Genomic DNA, 23,665 nt, shown 5'->3' with positions numbered 1-23,665 from the left:
AGGGAACTCAACATGAAGAAGAAAATTGAGGTGGAGCAAGGGAAATGCCAGCGAGCGGGGGTTCCTATGAGGAGCGACTGTTAGGCTGAGAACCAAATTCTAGATGCTTTCAGGTGAATCCTTGGACTTGGGAGTGCTATGGGGAGCCTATCATGTGAGCAAAATTATGTAATTGTTAGCAACTCCCTATCCATTTTAGAAGTTTGTAATTGTCACATGACCTTTTTTGGGAATTTTGATAACGATTAGGGTAGGAAGCCATTTGATCATGCAAAATGGGAAGATGAGCAGTGATCGTGTGTGATGTGGATGCAATGAAAGTGTGAGGAGGAAAGAGGTGTGAGATTTGAATCTCTCTCTCTCTCTCTCTCTCTCTCTCTCCACACACACTGTGCTCTCTCTCTCTTCCAAACACACTGTGCTCTCTCTCTCTTCCACACACACTGTGCTTGTGTGTGTGTGTGTGAGTGAGAGAGAGAGAGAGAGAGTGAGTGAGTGAGTTTCAACAAAAAAGTGTGTGTGTGTGTGTGTGTTTTGAGAGAGAGAGAGAGTGAGAGGAGAGCGACAGAGAGAGACACATAGAGCGCTTACACACGTATGCTGTCTGATTGCGGGGGGTGCTTCCGTGTGGGTTCCCTACCCTCCACCTTCCCCGTCCACCTGCCTTCCACCACCTCTCCTTTGAGCTCTCTCTCTCTCTCTCTCTCTTTCTGTCTCTCTGTTGCTCAAGCTTTTGCATTGCAGCTGCAGACCAGAGCCATGTCCTCCTTCCCTCCCCCTTCCCTCCCTCTCAACGATAGCCCCAGCTTGTCCTCCCCCCACTCCCCCATCCTCAACGCCAAAATCATCTTCCCTTCCCTGATCCTCCTCTTCTTGGTCGTCCTCCTCATCCTTGCCCTCCACATCTACACAAAGTGGCTCTGCCGTCGCTCTTCCTCTCGTCGCGCACGTTTAGCCTCCTGGCGTCGCCGTCTCGACTCTGCTTTTGATCACCAGGAGCCTCTGAAAACTGGGCTCGAGACCGCCATCGTCGAATCGCTGCCCACCTTCGTCTATCACGTTTCTCCCTCTCAGAAAGAGCTGCTGGAGTGCGCAGTCTGCCTTTGCGAGTTCCAAGAGAATGAGAGAGGGCGATTGCTTCCCAAGTGCAACCATAGCTTTCATACCGACTGTATAGATGTATGGTTTCTTTCCAACACCACATGTCCTCTTTGTAGGACGAGTGCAGAGGACCCTAGTCTGAGGCAAGGGCACGATGCGGGTACAGAAAGTAGCAGCTCCTCCGCGTTTTTCATCTCTCAGATTGCCGGTGAGGGCCTGGATGGACTTGAGCAGAGTGGAGGTTCTTTGCAACCCCACAATGGAGAGGGGCACCCGCACCTTTCTGTGGATCCATCACACGAGATTCTTCCCTTACGTCGTTGGAGCTGGAGAAGGTCAACTTCCAATAGCTTCAATCGAAGCCAGGGGTTGCAGTTTCCCACCAATGTTCTCTTCTGGGGCAGTCAATCCCATGTAATTTCCCGCGTCAGCTCCCCGCGCAGGCTCGAGTATGGGCAGAGGGGCGCAAGGTCTCTACCTCACATTGCCATTGAGATCCCCACAAGCCAAGACATCTTTCTGACCCCTCGATCTGCTTCACTGGCCCCTTCCTTTTGCTCCTTCACTGAAGATCTATCCTGCCCCACTCCAGCTCGGCAACAACAATCCAAGGCGCTGCCAGCGGCTCGTCGCAATTCATTCAAAAGGATACTCAGCAGGGAGAGGAAAATTCTTTCTGCAGAGCAAGATACGAGTAACTGTGGATGTGAGAGTGAGGGCTGCGATGTTGAGCACGTGATCAGATGTGCCAAATGAATCTCGCAAGTGTACTCAATGCTGATTCTTCATCGGGATGAAAGAAAGCATCAAGCACGTTGAAGAGAGAATTCGCTTCAGAAGAAAGAAGGGCTCTCCGAATGCCGAATAAGCAGAATTCTCCACAACGTACTTCTCCGAGTTGCATTTTGTGGAGTTGTCAAGGGTAAGTTCCCTGATGTTTGGTTATGGAGACTGTATATAAAGATGAAGCGATCCCATGAAATCTTCTTGCTATGAAGCTGGTGGACGGACGCTTGCACTATCGCAAGATGCTCGACCGTTTTGTTTCTGATCAGCAAATATGTATCCATAAATACATTTCTCTATCCTTTAGTTCTTCAGGTAGCAATGTTCAGACCCTGCTCGAATCTAATTTTGCATTTGTATGAGCCTTTGTTTTGAAAAACGGTCTCTATGCTGTGACGTGGCACTTGGAGACTCACCTATGTGGATGGATAGCTTTGACGCTTGAGCTTGTGTATTGATAATTGGTTCAAGGTTGCATGGTGTGCCACATGGTACTTGAGCTCAATCCTTGGACTAATGTAACACACAAAGAGGCCTCATGAAAAGAAGGTGAATGATATTTACTCATTCATGAGGTCCGCCAAAAATCAGAAAAACGAAAAAGAACATAGTGGAGATGGTGTATAGGAAGACTTTGGGAGATAAAAGGGGGGAGAGAGAGAGAGAGTAGAGAAAAAGGTGGAGGATTTCAAGGGAAAGAAATAGCAAGTGGGGAGTCGGACCAATGATGAAATTCAAGACTTTCACAAAATGAAAAAATTCTGAATTTCGCTTCTTAGAGAAGTGAACCTCCACTTAGACCTACCCCAAAGGGCATGCCCAAAAAGCCTAGGCTTGGAAAATTGTTAGTAATGAGATTATGCCAATCCATTTAGACAATTAGACTACCATAAAAAAGAAGCCCCATGAGATTATGCCAAGACATTTAGACAATAAGACTACCCTAAATGAACTATCTCACCAAGTGCAAGCCATGCACTGTGAATGGCCCTACCAGATGTAATAAGGAGTTTGATATTAACACACATAATGCATGCCAACACATTCACCACATTTCGACAAAGTTTTTGTTAATATAGAAAATAACATATTGAGCTTACTAAAAGGCTAGCTATTTTTTGTTAAAACTTCGAAGTTCACACAATGACAATATAACTTATTATTGAGAGTGCCTTGTCAAGTAAAGTTGTTTAAGGTAGAGTAAGAGTCCCATGATTTTAAAGGTTTGTTGATATAGAAAGAAGATAGATTATACAAAGTTGTGTTAGGCCTTTGGAAACATTGGTTGTAATTAGTATCATTGCAACTAGTGTCATGGTTGTAACCAATGTTGCTACATGACAACATTGGCTACAACCAAGTATCATTGCAACTAGTGTCATGGTTGTAACCAATGTTGCTACATGACAACATTGGCTACAACCATGACACTAGGCCTACGAAGATGGAAAACCATGACACTAGTACTCATAGTAACCATGGTTGTAACTTTCCCACCCATTTTTAAAGTAGTTTTCTCATCGAGCTGACTTTCATTAGATAATCCATAAGGTTTCAAAGTCAATAAAGAATTTCTTTAGTACCCATTGTGCTTCAATTATACAATATCCTTTAAACTTTAATAACTATATGTAGTACTTCCATCTAGATCTTGCTTCTTTGCCTTGTGATCTCTTTATGGACAAGCACTTTTGGAACATCCACTATTGTGGAGGACCATTTTGATTGGTTTTATTGGAGCTGAGGGCATGAAATGGATTCATGCTAGAAATATTGAAGGTATTGGACAATTTCCAAGAGTTAAGAAGGTTTAGCTAGAAAGCTTATGAATTAATGGCTTTCAAACCCTAAAAGGGACCATAGTATCTACAATGCAAAGGTATGCTTTATAGTTCAACTGCAAAAATGCTAGGTACTTTAATGAAAGGAGAGTAAATCAAGTTGAATGCCATCATACATTGTTGTCGTTGTTATATTATAACTCATACATTGTAAACCTGTAGGCAAACGTGCATACAACTCTCATGGCTCTTTTGAAACCCTTAGACAATTCAAAATTCACTTTCTTTACTCAATGCAATCAATGGTTTCATTAACATCTTGAAGTTGAGAATAATCATTCTATAATAATTCAATAAACAAAATCGCCTCATTTAATGATTTAGGAATAGGGATTAAACATCTTTTCTCTTTGCTCACACTCACCATTACAACAAAACAATAATTTTGCATTTCTTTCATTCATCCATTCCAAACCCTACATTTAACCATTGATCTTGAATAACAACCACTTAAACTTTCCCAAGAGTTATAGTCTACTTTATAGCCAGATAGAATAGGAAATTTGAAACATTTCGCCTCTTTGAACCATCTTAATCTGATACTCTTATCTGAAAGCATGAAGGCATGACCACTCACAAGCTCCTTTAGTAAGGAGTTATGGAAGTAGACCAAGGTCAAGCTTAGTTCATGACTTGGGAGTATTGGACTGCTCTTGAGTTTTGACTCTGATCTTGAAAATCAATAATCCCCTATTCGAACTTCAGCTAGTTAGTGTGGTTGTATCTTGTCCTCGTCCTTCAAACAGACTTGGAAATCAAGCATGCTATGAACATCAACTCTTTGTAGCTCATCATGTCAACATGCGCATACGTTTTCCTACCTGAGCACATAGCCATTACAAAAGTGTACTACCCCAAAAATCAGACAGTTCAATAATTTTCAGCCCTTGCATAGTTCAAATATAATATCACTACTAGGAGAGATACTTTTTTCAGAGTTTGGAGAGTATCTCCTTTCTTCTCTAAGTCTCCTTCAGGGTTGAGGTGGCATTTTCAGTCTCTACCTTGGATTTTTGTTAGCTCTTTTTGAGCTAGTTTTTTTCTCATGTATGGCATGACGTACTCCCACATTAGAGCTTTCTCTTGCAAATTTTCTTCTTACTTAATAAAGTGAATTTTTGAAATATATATATAATATCACTCATGAATTACAAACACCTCCAAAGCTGTCCTCGTTTTGACCATTCTCTACACAATTCATCTTGCTTTGACGTTCATCACAATCTGCCATCAATTCCGTTCTGATCCGCATCTTCTCGTCACTTCAAGCACTCAAAGCTTCAGATGCTCCACACTACCTCGCTTCTAATTCTCACATCGTGACCTCTCGCATCCGAACCCTCTCATACTCCGAACATCTTAACTCTGAGGCTCGTCCAAAATGTCAATCTCCTAATCATAACCTCCTCATGACTCGGTGCAACATCCAATATACTTGGCTTCAGAACAACGTGACCCCACATATACCAACAATGAACAAATAAACAAATGAACAATCTAGAATTCGTCTTGATTGCCATGTTGGCATTTTCAAGTCTTGACTCCAAACCTTCTAGGATTCTAGATTCTACCAAAGAGAGTAAGTTGTGCTTTTTGTTAAACACACAAGGCTCATATGATGAAGGGAAAGGACAAAGTAGAATATGATTCTCCAAAAGCATTCTTGGAAAACTCTATGTTAAAATGAAGGCAATCAACAAAGATCACTAAAAATCCATGAGCCTTGTAAATGATAGAACAAATACTGCATAATAGAATCCCAATTCATTCAATTTGGACCAATTTAACTTTGTTTCAAAAATCATCTCCTTACATTTGAGAGAGAGAGAGAGAGAGAGAGAGAGAGAGAGAGAGAGAGATCCTTGTATTCCAAAAAGTTCACATTTGAAAATAACCTACTCGGCATCTCTCTCTTTAGCTCAAGATTCTCCAAGTAAATTTTCCATGTTTAAGAAAACTCAAGGCCTTCATGCTTTCAACATGAATATCATTTATTATGCTAAGTAATTTTTCTTTTTTTTAACATTAAGCATGCCGGCTTTTATTTATGTATGTACAAAAGGAGAAAAGATTTAAAATTGGCCACCTAAAATGGGCTAACTCTCAAGGACATGAAACATAGAAGACTTAAAGCACTTTTAGGTGTTGCATTTCCTTCTTTTTGTTGAGGCCACAGGCCTGTTGAGTCTAGTATGGGTGTTTACAGTCATTCAGAGTTGAATAGTTTGAGTTTTTTTAATGTAAGCCAACAAAGCCGGTCGGGTTGAGACATAGAGTTTGAGATCTTGGGTAAGAGTTGTCCCTCTTGATTTCTAAATGCATTTCGGTTTTTTGGGACTCTGCATAATGTTCCTCTTACTGTGAGTTCATTAACTAGATAAAGACTTTGGTGGATTGTGGAAATTCTTCTCATAGTTGACATTTCATGCGAGGTTATCCTGTGCTTTGTTTATATTACATGCACGTGAAAACCCAAGAGATCCTTCTCTTGTCTGTAGTTTGCCCACAGAGAATAACAGAGAATAAAGGATTCACAAGCAGTTTGGAGCACAAGAAGCTCACAGTCTTCCAAGCAGAAAAGTGATTTTCTGTACAACAGAGAGAAGACAGATCGGATTATAAAGGATTGAGAAGCAGTTTAGAGCACAAAGGAATTGAGATGCTACGGAACAAAGGGAACTGTACGGTGCATTGCGAAAAGAAAAAAATCGAGAAGAGAGAAAACAAGATTGAGAAGCACTTCGGAGCACCAACGATTTGAGAAGCTACAATGAAGCAAAGGGTACCGCATGGTGCACGAAGGGATTTTTTTTTTGGGAAAAGAGAAATTAAGGAGACAATTCTCTTTGTGCAAACAACAGATAAGAGGAAGAAAGGAGCATAAAGGATTGAGAGGTAGTTTGGAGCACAAAGGATATAGCACGGGAAGCTTACGGTCTTACAAGAATAAAGCATCGTGCAATTCCCTTTGCTTAGCAACTTCTCAATCCTGTGTCTTGCAAACTGCTTCTCAACCTTTCTCTTTTTTAGAAATTTATTTTCTCCAAGCACCGTGTAATTTCCTTTGCTTCGTAGCTTCTCAATCCTTTGTGCTCCCAACTGCTTCTCAATCCTTTATGCTTCAATCTTCCTCTTGTGTATTGTTCGTGCATAGAGAATCAATTTTCTGCTTGCAACACCGTGAGCTTCCCGTGTTAGATCCTTTATGCCCCGAATTGCTTCTCAATCCCTTATGGTTTGACCTTTCTCCTATCTGTTGGTTGCACGTAGAGAATCGTCTTCTTGCTTTCTCTTTTCTCGAATTTATTTTTCTTCCTCCTTGTGCCGTGCAGTTCCCTTTGCTTCGTAGCTTCTCAATCCTTGTGCTCTGAATTGCTTCTATACTCTGACCTTTCTCTTGTCTAATGTTTGCGCATAAAGAATTATTTTTTTGCTTGCAAGACCTTTAGCTTCTTGTGGTAGATCCTTTGTGCTTCGAATTGCTTTTCAATCCTTTATGCTCCGACCTTTCTTCTGTCTATTGTTTGCGCACAGAGTCTCCTTGCTTTCTCCTTTCCCGAAATTTTTTTCCTCCGTGCGCCATGCAGTCCCCTTTGCTTCACAGCTTCTCAATTCCTTGGGCGCCAAACTACGTAGCTTCTCAATCCTTTGCGATTCAAACTGCATCTCAAACCCTTATGCTCTGACCTTCCTCCTGTCTGTTGTTTGTGCATAGAGAGTCACTTTTTTGCTTGCAATTCCCGTGCTATATCCTATGTGCTCAGAACTTCTTCTCAATCCTTTATGCTGTGACTTTCTTTTGTCTGTTGTTTGCGCACATCTCCTTGCTTTCTCTTTTTCTAAAAAGCTTTTTCCCTCTATGCAACGTTCAGTTCCCTTTGCTTCGTACTTCTCAAATCTCTGTGCTCCGAATTGATTCTCACTCTTGCTCTCTCTTTTCTTGAAGTTTGTGTTTTTCCTACATGTAACATGAAGTTTCCTTTCTTCAATAGCGGATGGTGTAAACTGCATCATACCTCAAGGCCATTAGGGGCAACCCTAACCCTAACCCTAAGGGATTCTCATATATATATTCATGATTTGTTCCATACAACATAGTGTACATGTAGCTACATCATGTGCACTCTCTCTCTCTCTCTCTCACACACACACACACATACTCTCCACTTTATCATGCTATCAGAGCACTAGGTGCTCCCAAGCCCTTGCATCTTGTCAAGGCACTAAGCATTCCTTAAGTGAGGCATCCTCCTTCTCTAAGCGTGAGATTGGTGAGGTTCATCCTTCGATAGAGTTTCCCATAAGAGAGAGTCAAAGACCTTGTTTTGTCAAAGCAACAATCCCTCTTTCATGAGGCATCTTCAGCTGATCTTGTAAAGGCTTTTCTCCTCTTTGTTTTGCTTCAGAAAGATATCTAGAGCCCAAGTTATGCTATTTTGAAGTTTAGAGGGTTCATTGAGTGATTTTAGAGGTGTTTCCTATTGATTGTGAGATCTCGCATGAGAGAGAGAAGATTTTAGGCTTTCCTCCCAAATGTCTTTGTTGAAGACTCAACTTTGGTGACTCACAGCAAACAATAGCACTAGTAGGCGCGTCTGCAATAACATCTAGTAAAGAGGCTCGTCGAGAGACACACAAGCGACAACGGCTCAGTGTTCACAGAAAACTTGCAAACTATATACAATGAAGCTGCAACATTTTCATTTTCACCCGTAAAAAATATTTCCTCAATTTTGTAAAATCTACAAAATTTTAGGCAATTTAGTTATATTTTACCGAAAAAATCAGCAAATTCTCAGGGAAAAGCTTCAAAATTTGAAACCTTAAGTTTTGTGAATTGTTGAGAAAAATGTTTTCTGTGAACAGTGCAGCGGCTCCTTAAAAGCTTGACACTCTATAAAGCAACAGCAACTATACGGTCTTCTACGACCTTCTACAGTCTACAAGAATCTACAATGACCTTGCAAATGCCTACAACAACTTCAGCCAGCCGCGACAAATTGTCGATTACTATAAAGGCTACAACGTCGTAAGCCAATCCTACAAGATAGTCAGCCCGCAAGGCAGCCCAAAGCTCAATGTAGCTGAGCACTCATCAGACGCTCTAGCAAGGCCAAGCACACAGCCATGACAGGCAGTGAAGCTCGGGTGTCTTTCTTAGTAAAAGACACTACAACCGCAAGACGGAAGTGAGTTTGGTTATCATCTAAGGGATTATGAAAGTAAGAACATCATTAGGAGTATGGATGTATTAATGAGACTATTATGTATAAAGATTACTTGTAGGAAATGAAGAAAGAAAATGCAGACACAGAGAATACACAACTCTTGATGAAATCATAGGAGATGAAATTCCAAAGGTTGCTGAAATGAGAATGTGTAGCAATCATAGCAACAACAAGAACCTCAAATTCCTCCAAGTGCACTTAGAAGGTCTATGAGGGTAAGTAGACCATCGAAGCAATTTTCTCCTTCTTTCAATTATGTTCTATTGATGACTGATTCTAGTGAGCCAAAAAATGTCTGAAGAAGCAATGCAGGTAGAATCCAAAAAGGATTGGGTGCAAGGCATGGAAGAGACAATGGACTCTTTGCTACAAAACAAGACTTAGGATTTGGTTCTCTTGTCTATGGAAAAATCATCATTGTGGAATAAATGGGTTTGGAAGGTAAAGGAAGAAGATGGAGGAAAAAGGAGGTACAAGGCAAGGCTTGTTGTAAAGGGATTTGCAATGAAGAAAAGTATAGAATTTTATTAAATATTCTCTCATATTGTTAAAATGAATTTAATCAAAACTATTCTGAGTCTTGTGTCTATAAAAGACTTGCATCTTGAAGAATTAGATGTAAAGATAGATTTTCTTCATGGGGCTCTAGAGGAAGAGATTTATATGCAGCAGCCATAGGGATATGAGGTCAAAGGACAGGAGGAATTGGTATGTAGGTTGAAGAAAAGTATGTATGGTTTAAAGCAAGCTCCAAGGTAGTGGTATTTGAAGTTTGATAGGTTTATGGTGGTAGAACACGGTTTCAATAGATGTCCTTCATACCACTGTGTTTATTCTTAAAAACTAGATAATGGCAGATACGTGATCTTGTTATTGTATGTTGATGACATGCTTATTGTAGGCTCTAACATGTAGGATATAAATGTGATCAAGGGGAAGTTGGAAAATGCTTTTGCAATGAAGGATTCCATAAATTATGCACCTATATCTACGTGTCTACAATCTTCACAATCACCACATACAGACCTTTGAAGATATGTTTGAGACACATTTTTGGAAGCCTCTCCATTCATTCTGCAAAATCTTCCAAAGGCTCTTCAACTGCCATTGCATCATGTATTATGCACTAAGTCTGATCCACAAATGGATTGGTGGCAAGAAGGGGGGCATGTTAACCACCACAGTTAATAGTTCATGCAAGCAATTGATGTTTTGCAAGATAGAGTAGAGAAGAATGAGAGGATGAGAATAGGCAATACAAGACCCGCCTTGGAGATGTATGGGCCCAAGTGCTTGTATAGAGAGAGAGAGAGAGAGAGAGAGAGAGAGAGAGAGAGAGAGAGAGAGAGAGAGAGAACATGGTTGGTCCTCCCTTCAAATGGGGGTATGTATAAAAGGCCAAATGGTTGACTTTGTGGTCTTCATTGTTGTTTGCACAAGATTGGAAATAGAGCTCTCTCTTTCTCTTCCTAGAGTTTGAGTCTTCTCTTGCTTCTATTGTAGTTCCCTTGTGTTTGCCACTCTATCCCCTTCATTCCCCTCTTCTCTTTCCTCATCCCCTCTCTTCTTCCATCTCCCCTCTCTCTTTTTTCTCTCATGGAAACATATTGCAACAATCTGGGAGTCTCAAGTGTGATGATCGAGGATGGTTCATGCTTGCATCGCTCCCACAAGGAGTAATAGGAGGAGATTTTCCCTCATCATTCCTTTAAGATCCCCATGACACATGGGTCACCACCATAGACTACACAGTTTTTCCTCTTATTATGTAATGTCAAAAATGTATTGCTTAGATGGAGCTAGGTCAAAGTCATAGCTACTAGCTTCTCCTTCCTTTCTCTTTTCCTGAATTTTTTATTTTCCCCCCATGAAGGCCATGATCTTTTCATGCTAGATCCTTTGTGCTCCAAACGGCTTCTCAATCCTTTACAATCCAACATTTCTCGTCTGTTTTTTGTGCACAGAGATTTGCTTTTTTGGTTACAAGACCATGAGTTTCCTATACTAGATCCTTTGTGCTTCTCAATTATTTATGCTCCAACCTTCCTCCTATTTGTTATTTGCGCATACAGAATTGCTTTCTCGCTTGCAAGATCATGAGCTTACCGTGCTACAGACCAATGAATTCTTGCTCTAATACCATTGCGATGGGAAATGCTTGTGGAACCTATTGTATTTTAATTTTTCATTGATTGAATAGCTTCCAATCAACAAGCTCCATGTACATCTTCTCTCTGCACAAACTTGAGCAAAGCCCCAAATTAGCTTGCTTTTTCTAAAATAAATCTTGCTTTTCTCACTATATTTAATATGCTTATGCTAAGCCTCTAATGTTCAAAAGTTTAAATATGTACATGAGCATTTGTAATGTCAAAAACTATTGCTTAGGCAGAGCTAGGTTGGAGTCGTATTTGCTAGTTTCTCCTTACTTTCTATTTTCCCAAAAAAAAATTCCCTCTCTACACCACACAATTCCCTTTGCTTTGTAGCTTCTCAATCCTTTGTACTCTAAAGTTCTTCTCGACCCTTTATGCTCTAACCTACCTCTGTTTGCATATAGAGAATCACTTTTTCACTTGAAATGTCATGAGCTTTGCATGCTAGATCCTTTAAGCTCCAAATTCCTTTTCGATCCTTTATCCTCTAACCTTCCTCCTATCTGTTATTTGCTCACAGAGAGTTGCTTTTTTGCTTGCAAGACTGCAAGCTTCTTATGATAGATCCTTTTTGCTCCAAACTGCTTCTTAATCCTTTATGCACCAGTTCATCATGTTTATTGTTTACACACAGAGAATGCTTTTTTCTTACAAGAACATGCGCTTCTCATGCTATGGACCAACAAACCCTTTCTCTGATACCACTATGAATGGAAACGCTCATGGAACCTACAAATCATTGAAACCATAGCAAACATCATACAAAAATATGCATGAGCTTTCAAGCTCACAAACAAGAGAGACTTGACAAGTATACTAGATGCCATCTCCCCCTATAAGAGTGGCGCTCTCCTTCCACCTCCTTTGTATTTTAATTTTTCATTGATTGATAATCTTTTCATAAAAAATTCATATAGGCTCCAAGTACATGTTGAGATATCGAGCTCCACTCGCGATATGCCAGGGTGACCGTTGTGCATTTATGTCACCGACTTGTTAGCTGCAGATGCGGTTGGTACACCGCCCACGAATAATAGCTAGATGACAGCTATCCTTATCTACTCTAGTTTGTGGCTCAGTTAGTATGCCACCTTAGTTAGTTGAGTTTGGTTTGAGAACGACATATAGGGTTCTTCTATTTCTTTGTACTTGAGTTCTTTTGGCTTTCACAACTAAGAAGAGGAAAACTATTTTCAGCCTCCACCTATGTGTGTATTCCCCCATTGCATGAGTAAGAGGACCAGTGTTGCTTTCCTTTTTCGAGTTTGGGAGCAAATCTGTGCAGGTAGCACAGCCAGAAGTGCAAGAGTGCATTGTCTCAGATTGAGATGCCCTTCGCGGTGTGACGTTATTTTTCTGATTCGAGGCCATTTTGAGGCCCTTTTTGAAGGCAGAAGTTCTTCGTAGGCACTCTGAAAAAGGCCCTGTTTTTGCTGTGCGACCACTGCTCGGCTGGTCGGTGAAAAGTTGCTATAGAAATTACATCGTATGCCTATGTGCAGAGATATTGGGAGTTGCAGAATCATGCTTGTTGCCTGTTGATGCAAAATCGTCACTAGGAAGTGACTGTGTGGTCAAATACCACTTTCGTCAGTTTTGTAGATCTGCCCGTGTGAGGCAAAAGCTATGTTTTTCGTAGTGACAAAATATTTTGCAGTGTTCTGTAATGGCGTCTGGTTCTCTTTCACAGATTGTCACTGAAAAGCTTGACAAGAACAACTTCCAGGCATGGAAGTTTAGAATGACAAATTTCCTTATGGGAAAAGGCTATTGGGAGTTCATTACAGGAAATGAAGAAGAACCAGTTCTTCCTAATGTTCCCAATCAACAAGAAATGCAGGCATTTAAAGGATGGCATGAGAGAGCCAGAAAAGTTATGTACTGGCTGTCTATCAGTATTTCGGATTCTATGATTGTGCATATTCAGGATGCAAGTACGCCAAAGGAGGCATGGGATACTTTGGCAAAAATGTACAGCACAAATACGCAAGCTAGGAAAATGCAACTCAAACAGGAGTTGCACAATGTGCAGAGAGAAAATTTGAGCATAAATGACTACCACATGAAGGTGAAGAAAATTGCAGATGCACTTGCTTCCATTGGATCGCCAGTGGAAGATGATGATCTAGTTTCTGTGACCTTGAATGGTCTAGGAAAGGATTATGCATAGTTCCGGACATCCATTGCCGTCCATGAAAAATTTCTTGATTTTGAAGAGTTGTTTGCTCTTCTAATTTCTGAAGAGCAGAGAAATGGGGGTGCATCTTCTTCAAGAGGAACTTCAAAAGAAACTGTCTTCTACTCAAATGTTGGAAGAGGTAGAGACAGAGGAAGAGGAGGCCGATCTGCAGGCATAGGTAGAAATCAGAATATGTAGCAAACTCAAGAAAATCAGTCCTATGGAGGAGGACGTGGTAACTCTAGAGGCAGGGGGAGCCAAAGAGGTCGTGGTGGATGGCAGAGAGGCCAAAATGCAAATAACAATGTTGAATGCTACTACTGTGGTAAAATGGGTCATATGTCTATGGACTGCTACAAAAAGTAGAATGACATTATGAATGGAAAATTGCAACAAGGCAATTATGCATCTTCTAGTAGACAGGGTGATGACAGAAATGAGCATCTATTTATGTTGCAGCACATGACCAATTCTGTGACAAGTGCAGAAGAACGAAATGATGTGTGGTATGTTGACTCAGGTGCGTCAAACCACATGACAGGTCATGCAGAATGGATGCAGAATGCAAGGAAAATGGAAAAACCAGGATTTGTGGAGACTGGTTATGATACTACACATCCTATTGTGCAGATTGGTAAAATTCCTTTGTCTATGCAAGATGGGAAAAAGAAATACCTGTCTGATGTATTTCATGTCCCGAACATCACCAAGAACCTGGTTTCTATTGGTCAAATGGTTGAGCAGGGCTTGCAAGTCAGATTTAATCCTCATGGATGCTTTGTTGAGGATATGAAAAATAACAATCGCTTGATAGCAAAAGGAAAGAAGAAAGGCAGGATGTTTACGTTGGATGCGGACATGCCTGAATTGAGTGCAGCAATGTTTGCACATGGGACCGGTGTAGTTGCAGATATTGATATCTAGCATAAACGCATTGGTCATGTCAATATACAACGACTTAAATCAATGCAAGCCCAAAATATTGTTGCAGGATTGCCTAAATTCAAGGTTGCAGAAATGCATAAGGTTTGTGAAGCCTGTCAATTTGGAAAACAGGCAAGGAAACCATTTCCTAGGCATGTTCAAGAGAGTAAAAAGCCATTGGAATTAATCCACTCTGATGTGTGGACTACTAAAGCTCCATCTATTGGAGGCTGCCACTATTTTGTCACTTTTATTGATGACTTTAGCAGAAAAGTTTGGGTGTATTTTATGAAAAAGAAAAGTGAAGTGTTTGGGCACTTCAAAGCTTTTAAAGCTATGGTTGAAAAAGAAACAGGCCTGCAAATAAAATGCCTAAGGTCAAATGGAGGGGGAGAGTATCTCTCAAATGAGTTTGCAAGGTTCCTGTAGGAGCATGGCATAAAGCAGCAATATTCATGCAGTCATACCCCACAACAAAATGGACTTGTAGAAAGGAAAAACAGGCATATTGGAGAGGTATCTCGGGCCATGCTAAATGAAAAAGATCTACCAGATTATTATTGGGCTGAAGCAGTTGCTACAGCAGTTTGCATAATGAATAGGACTCCCACTGTAGCAATACATGGCATGACGCCAGAGGAGATGTATACTGGTAGGAAACTAGACATTTCTCATTTGAAAATTTTTGGTTGCATTGCCTATGTTCATGTGCCAGATGAGTTGAGGTCCAAGTTGGATCCAAAAGCTGAGAAGTGCATCTTTATTGGTTATTCTCTGTAGCAGAAAGGGTATAGATGCTATAACCCTTCTTCTCGTAAGTTTATAGTGAGCAAACATGTTGTTTTTGATGAGATGAGCAGCTGGTATAAACCAATAAATGTGATGATTGATGTAGATGCACAAAATGGTAATGTTGCACAGAATTCACAGCAGCAATCACAAAATATCAGTGGACCTGCAGTGTCCTCTAGCAGTGGTTCACATACTTCGCCATGGACAGGCAGATTGAGATCAGGAGAATCTCCTCAAAGCAATGCAGATGGTGGTACGCAAGTATCACGAAAAGGAAAAGAGAAGGTAGATCAGCCCATGTTTGATGTGAATGCAGGTCACTCTTATGTGGATGGTGAATCCAATTGCTCATAACAGAGCATTAATGATGAGTTGGGTATTCCTTCTGTTGTTACACCTGGAGTAAGGAAGACCAGGGATGTTTTGAGAGCACCTGGAAGTGAGCCTATTTTGCATACGTCTACCAGAGCTAGGTATCCTGTGGATAGGCTGAAATATCATGGATTTACAGCCATTCACTATGCCTATATGGTCAAAGTGATACAGGAACCAGAACCTACTTCTTTTGAGCAAGCCATGGGAAATGAAAAATGGGAGAAAGCCATGGATGAAGAAATGGATGCCTTGGAAGCAAATGCTACATGGGAATTGGTGCCTTTGCCTAAAGACAAGAATGCAATTGGCTGTAAGTGGGTTTATAAGATCAAGCACAATGCAGATGGTTCTGTGAATAGATACAAGGCAAGATTAGTTGTCAAGGGGTACGCACAGACATATGGCATTGATTATGAAGAAACATTCAGTCCGGTTGCAAGGATGGCAACTGTAAGAGCAGTCATTGCTATGGCTGCGTCAAAGGGATGGTCTTTATATCAGATGGATGTAAAGAATGCCTTCTTCATGGTGATTTGCAAGAAGAGGTCTTTATGGAGCAGCCACTAGGTTATGTTCATGCTATTCATCCTGAGTTTGTTTACAGGTTGAAGAAAGCCTTGTATGGCTTGAAGCAAGCACCTAGAGCATGGTCTGACAAGATAGGATAGTATGTTGTCACTATTGGCTTTCAGATTTCCAAGGCAGGTTTCTCACTCTATGTGAGAAAAACAGAGAAAGGTATTATGCTGCTTGTCATTTATGTTGATGATTTGATCATCACAGGTGATAGTGATGAAGATATCCTTCATGTGAAAATGCTATTGAAGCAGAAGTTTGAGATGAAGGATTTGGGAGAGCTGCATTATTTCTTGGGCATTGAGGTGATTAGATCACCAAGTGGGATACAACTCTTGCAGAGGCAATATGGATTGGACATGCTGTCCAAATATGGGATGACAGGCTGTAAGCCTATTTCAGTTCCTTTGGAGTAGAATGTGAAGCTGAGCACAGATGCAGGTGAGCTTCTGGAAGACCCTACTATGTATAGACACATAGTAGGAAGTTTGATTTATATGACTATTACTAGGCCAGCAGATCTAAGCTATGCTGTTGGATTGGTAAGTCAGTTTATGCAGGCTCCAAGGAAACCCCATTTGGATGTGGCTAGATGCATACTCAGGTATGTGAAGTCCACATTGCAGTATGGACTATTTTATGAGGCTGGGGTTCAGATACAGTTGCATGGATACACTGATGCTGATTGGGTTGGTAGTATTTTTGATAGATGATCTACCAGTGGATATGTGTTCTCTTTTGGGAGTGCTTCAGTCACCTGGAGCAGCAAGAAACAACCTACAGTTGCCTTGTTGAGCATAGAGGCTGAGTACAGGGGTGCAACAATGGCTGCATGTGAGGTAGCTTGGTTGCATAAGCTACTTTATGATATGCATCAGTCTACAGATGGGCCAATTGTCATTTATTGTGACAACATGAGCAGTATACACTTGGCAAACAACCCAGTCTATCATGCTAGAACAAAGCACATTGAGGTGCATTATCACTATGTGCGGGAGAAGGTTTTACTAGGTCTTATTGATCTAGTTTATGTCGGCACAGAGGATCAGGTAGCTAACATATTCACGAAGGCATTGCTGCGCAAGTTCAGAGACCTACTTGGTGTGCAAGAATTGGGATTGAGCTCGAGGGGGAGTGTTGAGATATCGAGCTCCACTCGTGATATGCCAGGGTGACCGTTATGTCACCGACTTGTTAGCTGTAGATGCGATTGGTACACCGCCCACGAATAATAGCTGGATGATAGCTATCCTTATCTACTCTAGTTTGTGGCTCAGTTAGTATGCCACCTTAGTTAGTTGAGTTTGGTTTGAGACCCACATATAGGGTTCTTCTATTTCTTTGTACTTGAGCTCTTTTGGCTTTCACAACTAAGAAGAGGAAAACTGTTTTCAGCCTCCACCTGTGTGTGTGTATTCCCCCATTGTGTATGTGAGAAAGCCGCAAGTGAGACTCCTTCCCTCTCTCCCACTATCTTCATAGTACATCTCCTCTATGCACAAATTGGGAAAAAGCCCCACCAACGTCTTCCAAAATAGCTTCCTTTTCTCATTATAGTCAATGTGCTTAGGCTAACTCTCTAACATTAAAAAATTTAACTATATACATGAGCATTTTTAATGAAAAATTTTATCACTTAGGAAGAGCTTGGTCGGAGTCATAGCTACTAGCTTTTCCTTGCTTTCTCTTTTCTTACATTTTATTTTCCTATGTGCATCATGCAGTTTCCTTTGCTTCACAACTTCTCAGTCCTTCATGCTTTGAACTGCTTCTCAATACTTACTCAATCCCTCATGCTGTGAACTGCTTCATAACACTTACTCTGACCTTCTTCTTTGTTTGTATAAATACAAAGAATCACCTTTTTGCTTGCAAGACCATGAGCTTCCCATGTTGGATCCTTTGTGCTCCGAATGGCTTCTCAATCCTTTATGCTCTAACCTTCCCCTTGTCTATTGTTTGCACACACAGAGTTACTTTTTTGCTTGCAAGACTATGAGCTTCTTGTGTTAAATCCTTTGTGCTCCCAAACTACTTTTTTATCCTTATCCCCGACTTTCCTCCTATCTGTGGTTGTTTGCGCACAGAGAATCACTTTTTTGCTTCCAAGATCGTGAGCTTCCCATGCTATGGACCAATGAATTTCTTTCTTTCATACTACTGCAAAGGGATAATACTCGAAGAAGCTACAAATCATTGAGCCCACAAGAAACACTATACAAAAATATGCACGAGCTTTCAAAACCCACAAATAGAAGAAACTTGACAAGTGTACTATGACATGAAGTTGGGGGTAATAAACTCCATGCACCTCTTCACTTCTTGCTGCTTTTGAACTGAGTGATAGAGATATTCATCACTGGGAAAGGGACATTAAAAAGAAGCTTTTATACCAAGAGACCACACCATACTATCCTCTCTTATATGAGAATGAAGATGGTAACATCCCAAATGATGTTGTACTCAAGCATCGGGAGAAGGAAAGGATCAACAAAGGGCATAATCTCAGCAAGCCGATCTGCGGCAAAGAGAAGAGCAATACATTGTTGAAAGAAGATCTTGCAGCTCAACATGATATGAACTGATATATATCAAGGAGTTTGAAGGGGCTGATTGGGTCGGATGGGTAGGTTCCGGGGAAACATTGCACCTCCTTCATAGATACCTTTACAATTAGCTCAAAAAACTCTACAAATTGTTATTAGACACAAAGGCCTATAACTTTTAGTAGAGTTATGATATCAAATATTCAAACACATATCAAGATGCATCTTGAAACGGGCTTCGCTCTGATATAAGTTTTGTAAGAAACAGAGAAGCAGTCGGAAAGATATGGGTAGTTTATTGGGCGGGGGTAAAAACTGTCTAAAAAAGAAACAGTCACACACAAAGATTCATATATTTTTAGTTTAACATCTAATACAATAAATGAAGACATAGATGATGCTTCTTAAGAGAGCTTCGCGTTGATATGAACTTTGTTTAAATCGGACCATCGAGCAAAAAGTTATGAGCAAAATACTGACAGGGGGTCAAACTATCATGAAAAACACCTACTCCTACTGGTACCAACTTGGGAGAATACTACCACCATGGTAAGACTTCATCAACGATCCAAGTCCCATAGAGGTCGTCTAGGAGGAAAGAAAGAGCTCCTTTTGTGACTTGGGAAATAGATAAGCCATGTATGCGCAATGAGTGGCCGAATAAACAACACTTTTGAGTGAGACTCCACTCTAATGCAACTCAAAATACTATAAACACAAAGAAAAAGAAGAGATTTCATACGTACAAGAGGGAGCAAAAGCTCCAAGACTACTCATAGAGAGAGAATGAACTAGGGAGAGATGGACTCAAGAGTCTACATAAGAGAATAAAAGGCTCATGGAAGAGGCTTGATGAGACTAGAGCTTCAGCAACATGAGGCCTAATGGTGGAATAGATGATGAACAAGGGAGAGGAGGACTCCTTTTATAGAGATTTTATCACCCTCCTTCACCCATTTACAATTGCTGCCTGTAGATTCTTTTCCCCATCAATCACATAAGCCTGTATGTCACCATCCATGTCCTTTTTGGCTACATCTTGCTATGTGTCCCATCAAAAGACGCTCAAGACTCTGAAAGTCAAGAGTCTCCCCACATGGAGCCCATAGGGACTCTCTCTTTTCCATATGTCCACATCCTCCTTATTCCACAAAGGAATTCTAGAAGGGTTCCTGTTAACTCCACACTCCTCCACATGCCTTCCACACACTTGGCATGTGGCCTCTCTTATATTATTAGAACACATGGACATGAGCCCACCTCTTTATATGACTCACTCTTCCTATTTTCTAAAAACCTCATAATATCCCATACACAAATAACTCTCACCCCATACCAAGGTATTTATAATTCATACCTATGGTATTTACAATGATCCATTCCACTCATCCTCTCAATCCCATACAATATCTTAGAAAATAGAAATAAGTGAGAGCCGCTAGGCTATCACTTGATACCCAAACTCTTATCAAACATAGAAGAAAACAATACCAATGCCAAATTAAAAAATACCAATTTTTGGCATCACATCTTTCCCCCTCTAGGAGATCCTCTCTAATGACAGGGAGGATCTGTTTGGCCCTCAAGGTGGTCGAGCATAGAAGAATTTAAGGCGATGCTCATTGGTGCATCTGGGTATCACCATGCCATCAACATCCTCAAGCTGATAGATTCCATTCGTGAACTTATTTTTTACTTGATATGGTCCCTCCCATCAGCTAATAAACTTTTTGTCTAGCCGCTTGTCTAGATGGCTATCAAATCTCATGACCAAATCTCCTTTTGCAATATCGTTCTTCTTGCGTAATTTGGTGTCAAAACGGGCCCTGCGCCTTTTTTGAGAAGCTTCCAAGTTTTTTAAGGCCTATAATCTGCATTCATCCAAGGCTTCTAGCTGTACCAAGCATTGAGCATAGGCATCCTCCTATCCTTCTTTTCTTGGAACAGCAGTGCGAAGACTATGTATCTCCAATTCAATGGGCAAAATGGCTTCTATTCCATACACTAGTTGGAATGGTGTAAACCCAATAGCTAGCTTGTGTGTGGTTTTGTAAGCCCATAAAACTTGAGTAGCTAACTCATCTGCCCTTTGATTTTCTTTTCTATTTATATGAACAAACTTGCAAAAATCAAATTGACTACATAGTACCATAGCCTTTTGATTATGCTCCTTCAAATGAGGACTTCTTGTCTTGTAATGCCCTTGCATTTGCTTTATAATAAGCTGAGAATCTCCTCTTACTTCCAATTCTTTCACTTGACTTTGAAGACAACCCTCCAAACCAAGAATCAAAGCATTATACTCAACTGCATTGTTAGTTGTGATACCTGGAAGCTCTTGTCCTCTTGCCCATACTTCTTGACCTTCAGAATTCATCAAGACCATCCCCCCCGGCTCCTTGTTGGCATGAAGGACTAAAAGCCCCATCAAAATACAAGACAAAAGTTGTTGGTGGTGTCTCCCTTTCATCATTAATGTCCTCCTTATATTTCTTTTCTTCTCTTAGATCCTGCCGTCCTGTGAGCAAATCTGCCATAGTGGACCTAGTGGTGTTTTCAATGACAAAAGAGAAAGAGAACTCTTGAAGCTCTAACAACCATTTTGCAAATCTCCCCCCAAGATTAGGCTTGCGAACTAGATATGGCAATACAGACTAAGAGGTAAGGAAGAAAAATGACCAAGGTAATAAACAGGAGCGAAACTTTTTGACTAAAAACACCAAAGAGAGGGCTTGTTGCTCCATTTTTTCATACCTTGTTTCCACCTCTGTAAGTTGTTGGTTGGCATAATAGATGGGTTGCATTCTACCTGCCACTCCTTTTTGTAGCAATATAGCACCAACTAAATGCAAAGATACACTAGGATTCATGTAAAAGTCTTGAGACCAGTCAGGGGGCTTCAATATTGGGCCCTTACTCATGGCCTTCATAAGTTGCTAAAAAGACTCTTGTTGCTCCACAGCCCATTAAGAAGAAACTCCTTTTCTTGTCAACAATTCATGGGATGCACTATCTCTATGAAATCATCACAAAAGCATTGATAATACTTGCTTTTTCCTAAAATTTTATGAACGCCAGTGACACTCTCAGGACTTTCGCAATGCCATGATTACTTGAACCTTGTCAGGATCCATTTGTAGGCCTTCTTCAGACACAATATGCCCCAACAAGACTACTTTTGTTTGAGCCAAATGACACTTGCTAGGATTTAGACACCCTTTTGCTTCATCAATCCTAGTAGCTAAGGCCATCTTTAACTTCTCCATGTGATCTATGCACCGAGAATAAATGCAAAAAATCATCCAAAAACACCCTTATGAACTTTCCCAGGTAAGCCTTGGGCACTTGACTCATGAACCTTTGAAATGTAGCTGGTGCATTGGTCAACCCAAAAGGCATTACTCTGTAAGCAAAAACTCCCCAAGGTGTGACAAATGATGTTTTCTTTTTATCTTCCTCCCGAATACGAATTTGAAAGTCCCCAAAATACCCATCACATACAGAATACATCTTATGCCCTGCTACTTAGTCTAGTATTTCATCTTGGAATGGCAAAGGAAAATGATCCCTCTTAGTGCATGCATTCAAAGGATGAAAGTCCACACAAACTTGCCACTTATTTCCTTTCTTTGGTGTGACAACTACAGGAGATATCCATTCTGAATCATCAACAAGAAAGATCAATCCCGCCTCAAGTAGTTGTGTTACCTCTTTCTTTAGTGCCTCAGCTTAAATCACCCCCAATCACTTTAAGCTTTAACTCAATCTTGTGCTCCACAAGAGAGACTAGTCGAACCTATGAATAGCTTGTTGCAAAGAGATATGGGAAATCATCTAGCATATCCAAGTACTCGAGCTTCTCACTACCTGATAGAGAATCACCAAGAAGCTCTTCATTGCATTGGCATCATTTAGTGTGCTCCACATCCTCCACATGAAGTGTCTCTACAGGATCTTCTTGTACCACCACCTCGTTCCCTCCTAACTCATCCCAATTAGCACCAAGAAAAAGACCAAAGGCCACTCCTTCCACCTCACCCTCTAAGCTGGACTCCTCGAAGCTACACCCTGCCTCTTCTTCTTCATCGATTAAGTCAAAGCTCAAACTCTCTAATGTTGAGGACTCCTCCTTGACAACTTCGTTTTTGCACACCTTCTTATCATTTTCCTGCAAAATCAGTTCTCCAATAGCCCTTTTTGAACAGCCTTCACCTTGTGTAGCCAACGCCTTCCCAAAATCAATGGATAGGCACGTGCATCTGGCTTGGTAGGGATCACCTAAAAAGTAGTCGACACAGGATATTCCACATACATCCACTTCTAGATTCTTCACAACTCCCAAGGTCCTTACCCTAATGTTGTTAGCCAATTTGATGCGATAAGGAGAGGTAGTAGTAGAGTATTTTAAATTAGCATCTATTATGGTCTTTTCACTCATGACATTAATCAATGCGCCTACATCAATGTACACATTAGAAATCACTTGACCATCAATGATCACATTAACCACAGGTACATCATCACCAACATCTATATCTACCTTTTGAACAACAGGAATGGCACTTTTCTTCTTTTTCTTTTTTGACACTCTTGTGCTTGCTAGCTTTCCCCATTCTTTCCATAGTTTTGGAGACAAAGCAAGTAATTGACCAAAGGTGATATGAGCTTCCTTTTCTTTAAGGTCAGACAACAAGTCATAGCTTCCAATGCCTTGTCCTAAAGGAAAGTCTAACTCGCTGATTCTCCTTCTAGATTCCTTCTTTTCCTTACTACAGCGTTCCAAACTAAGGCACCAGATAGGGATGCTCCAGGGAAAGATCCATCATGGAGCCCAATTCTATCTATTTCACTAGTACACCTACTTATTTTTCCTCTCTCCTCCTTCTCTAGGTGCTTCTGAGCAGCAAACTCCTTCTTTTCATCCTGGGTTAATGGAGCTCACTGTCTCTTTCTTTGCTCTCTCTTTTCACCTTGTTCTCGATGATCCAATCTTTGTTGGTGCTAATGGCTTTCTCCATGGAATTTATGACTTCAAAAAGATCCATGAAGCTTCAAGCTACGAGAATATGGACCACAGGAACAAGAGAGTGTGAGGGAGTAAGGCGAGATGGAAGAAGAGTTTGAGAGTAAGGCTATGAGATGAGTGCAAGAATGATAATGG

General features: G+C 40.8%; 1 protein-coding gene across 1 annotated transcript; it reads left to right on the top strand.

Annotated features, from left to right (window-relative positions):
- Positions 1 to 635: 635 nt before the first annotated feature.
- Positions 636 to 2,263, top strand: LOC147899922 (RING-H2 finger protein ATL3-like). Its single transcript, XM_087377036.1, has one exon. It carries the CDS (start codon positions 760 to 762, stop codon positions 1,855 to 1,857), a length of 1,098 nt encoding a protein of 365 aa, XP_087233162.1. The 5' UTR covers positions 636 to 759; the 3' UTR covers positions 1,858 to 2,263.
- The last annotated feature ends 21,402 nt before the right edge of the window (positions 2,264 to 23,665 follow it).

Source organism: Dipteris shenzhenensis, chromosome 7, assembly GCF_047967505.1.
Source record: "Dipteris shenzhenensis isolate YYH24624 ecotype China chromosome 7, Dip_SZ_1.0, whole genome shotgun sequence".
Taxonomy (NCBI): Eukaryota; Viridiplantae; Streptophyta; class Polypodiopsida; order Gleicheniales; family Dipteridaceae; genus Dipteris; species Dipteris shenzhenensis.
The sequence above is the reverse complement of the archived record's forward strand: the minus strand, read 5'-3'. Positions and strand labels throughout refer to the sequence as shown.

What these genes read in the sequence shown, in the direction of transcription:
- LOC147899922 (XM_087377036.1), top strand. Translation starts at nt 760, where the DNA reads ATGTCCTCCTTCCCTCCCCCTTCCCTCCCTCTCAACGATAGCCCCAGC.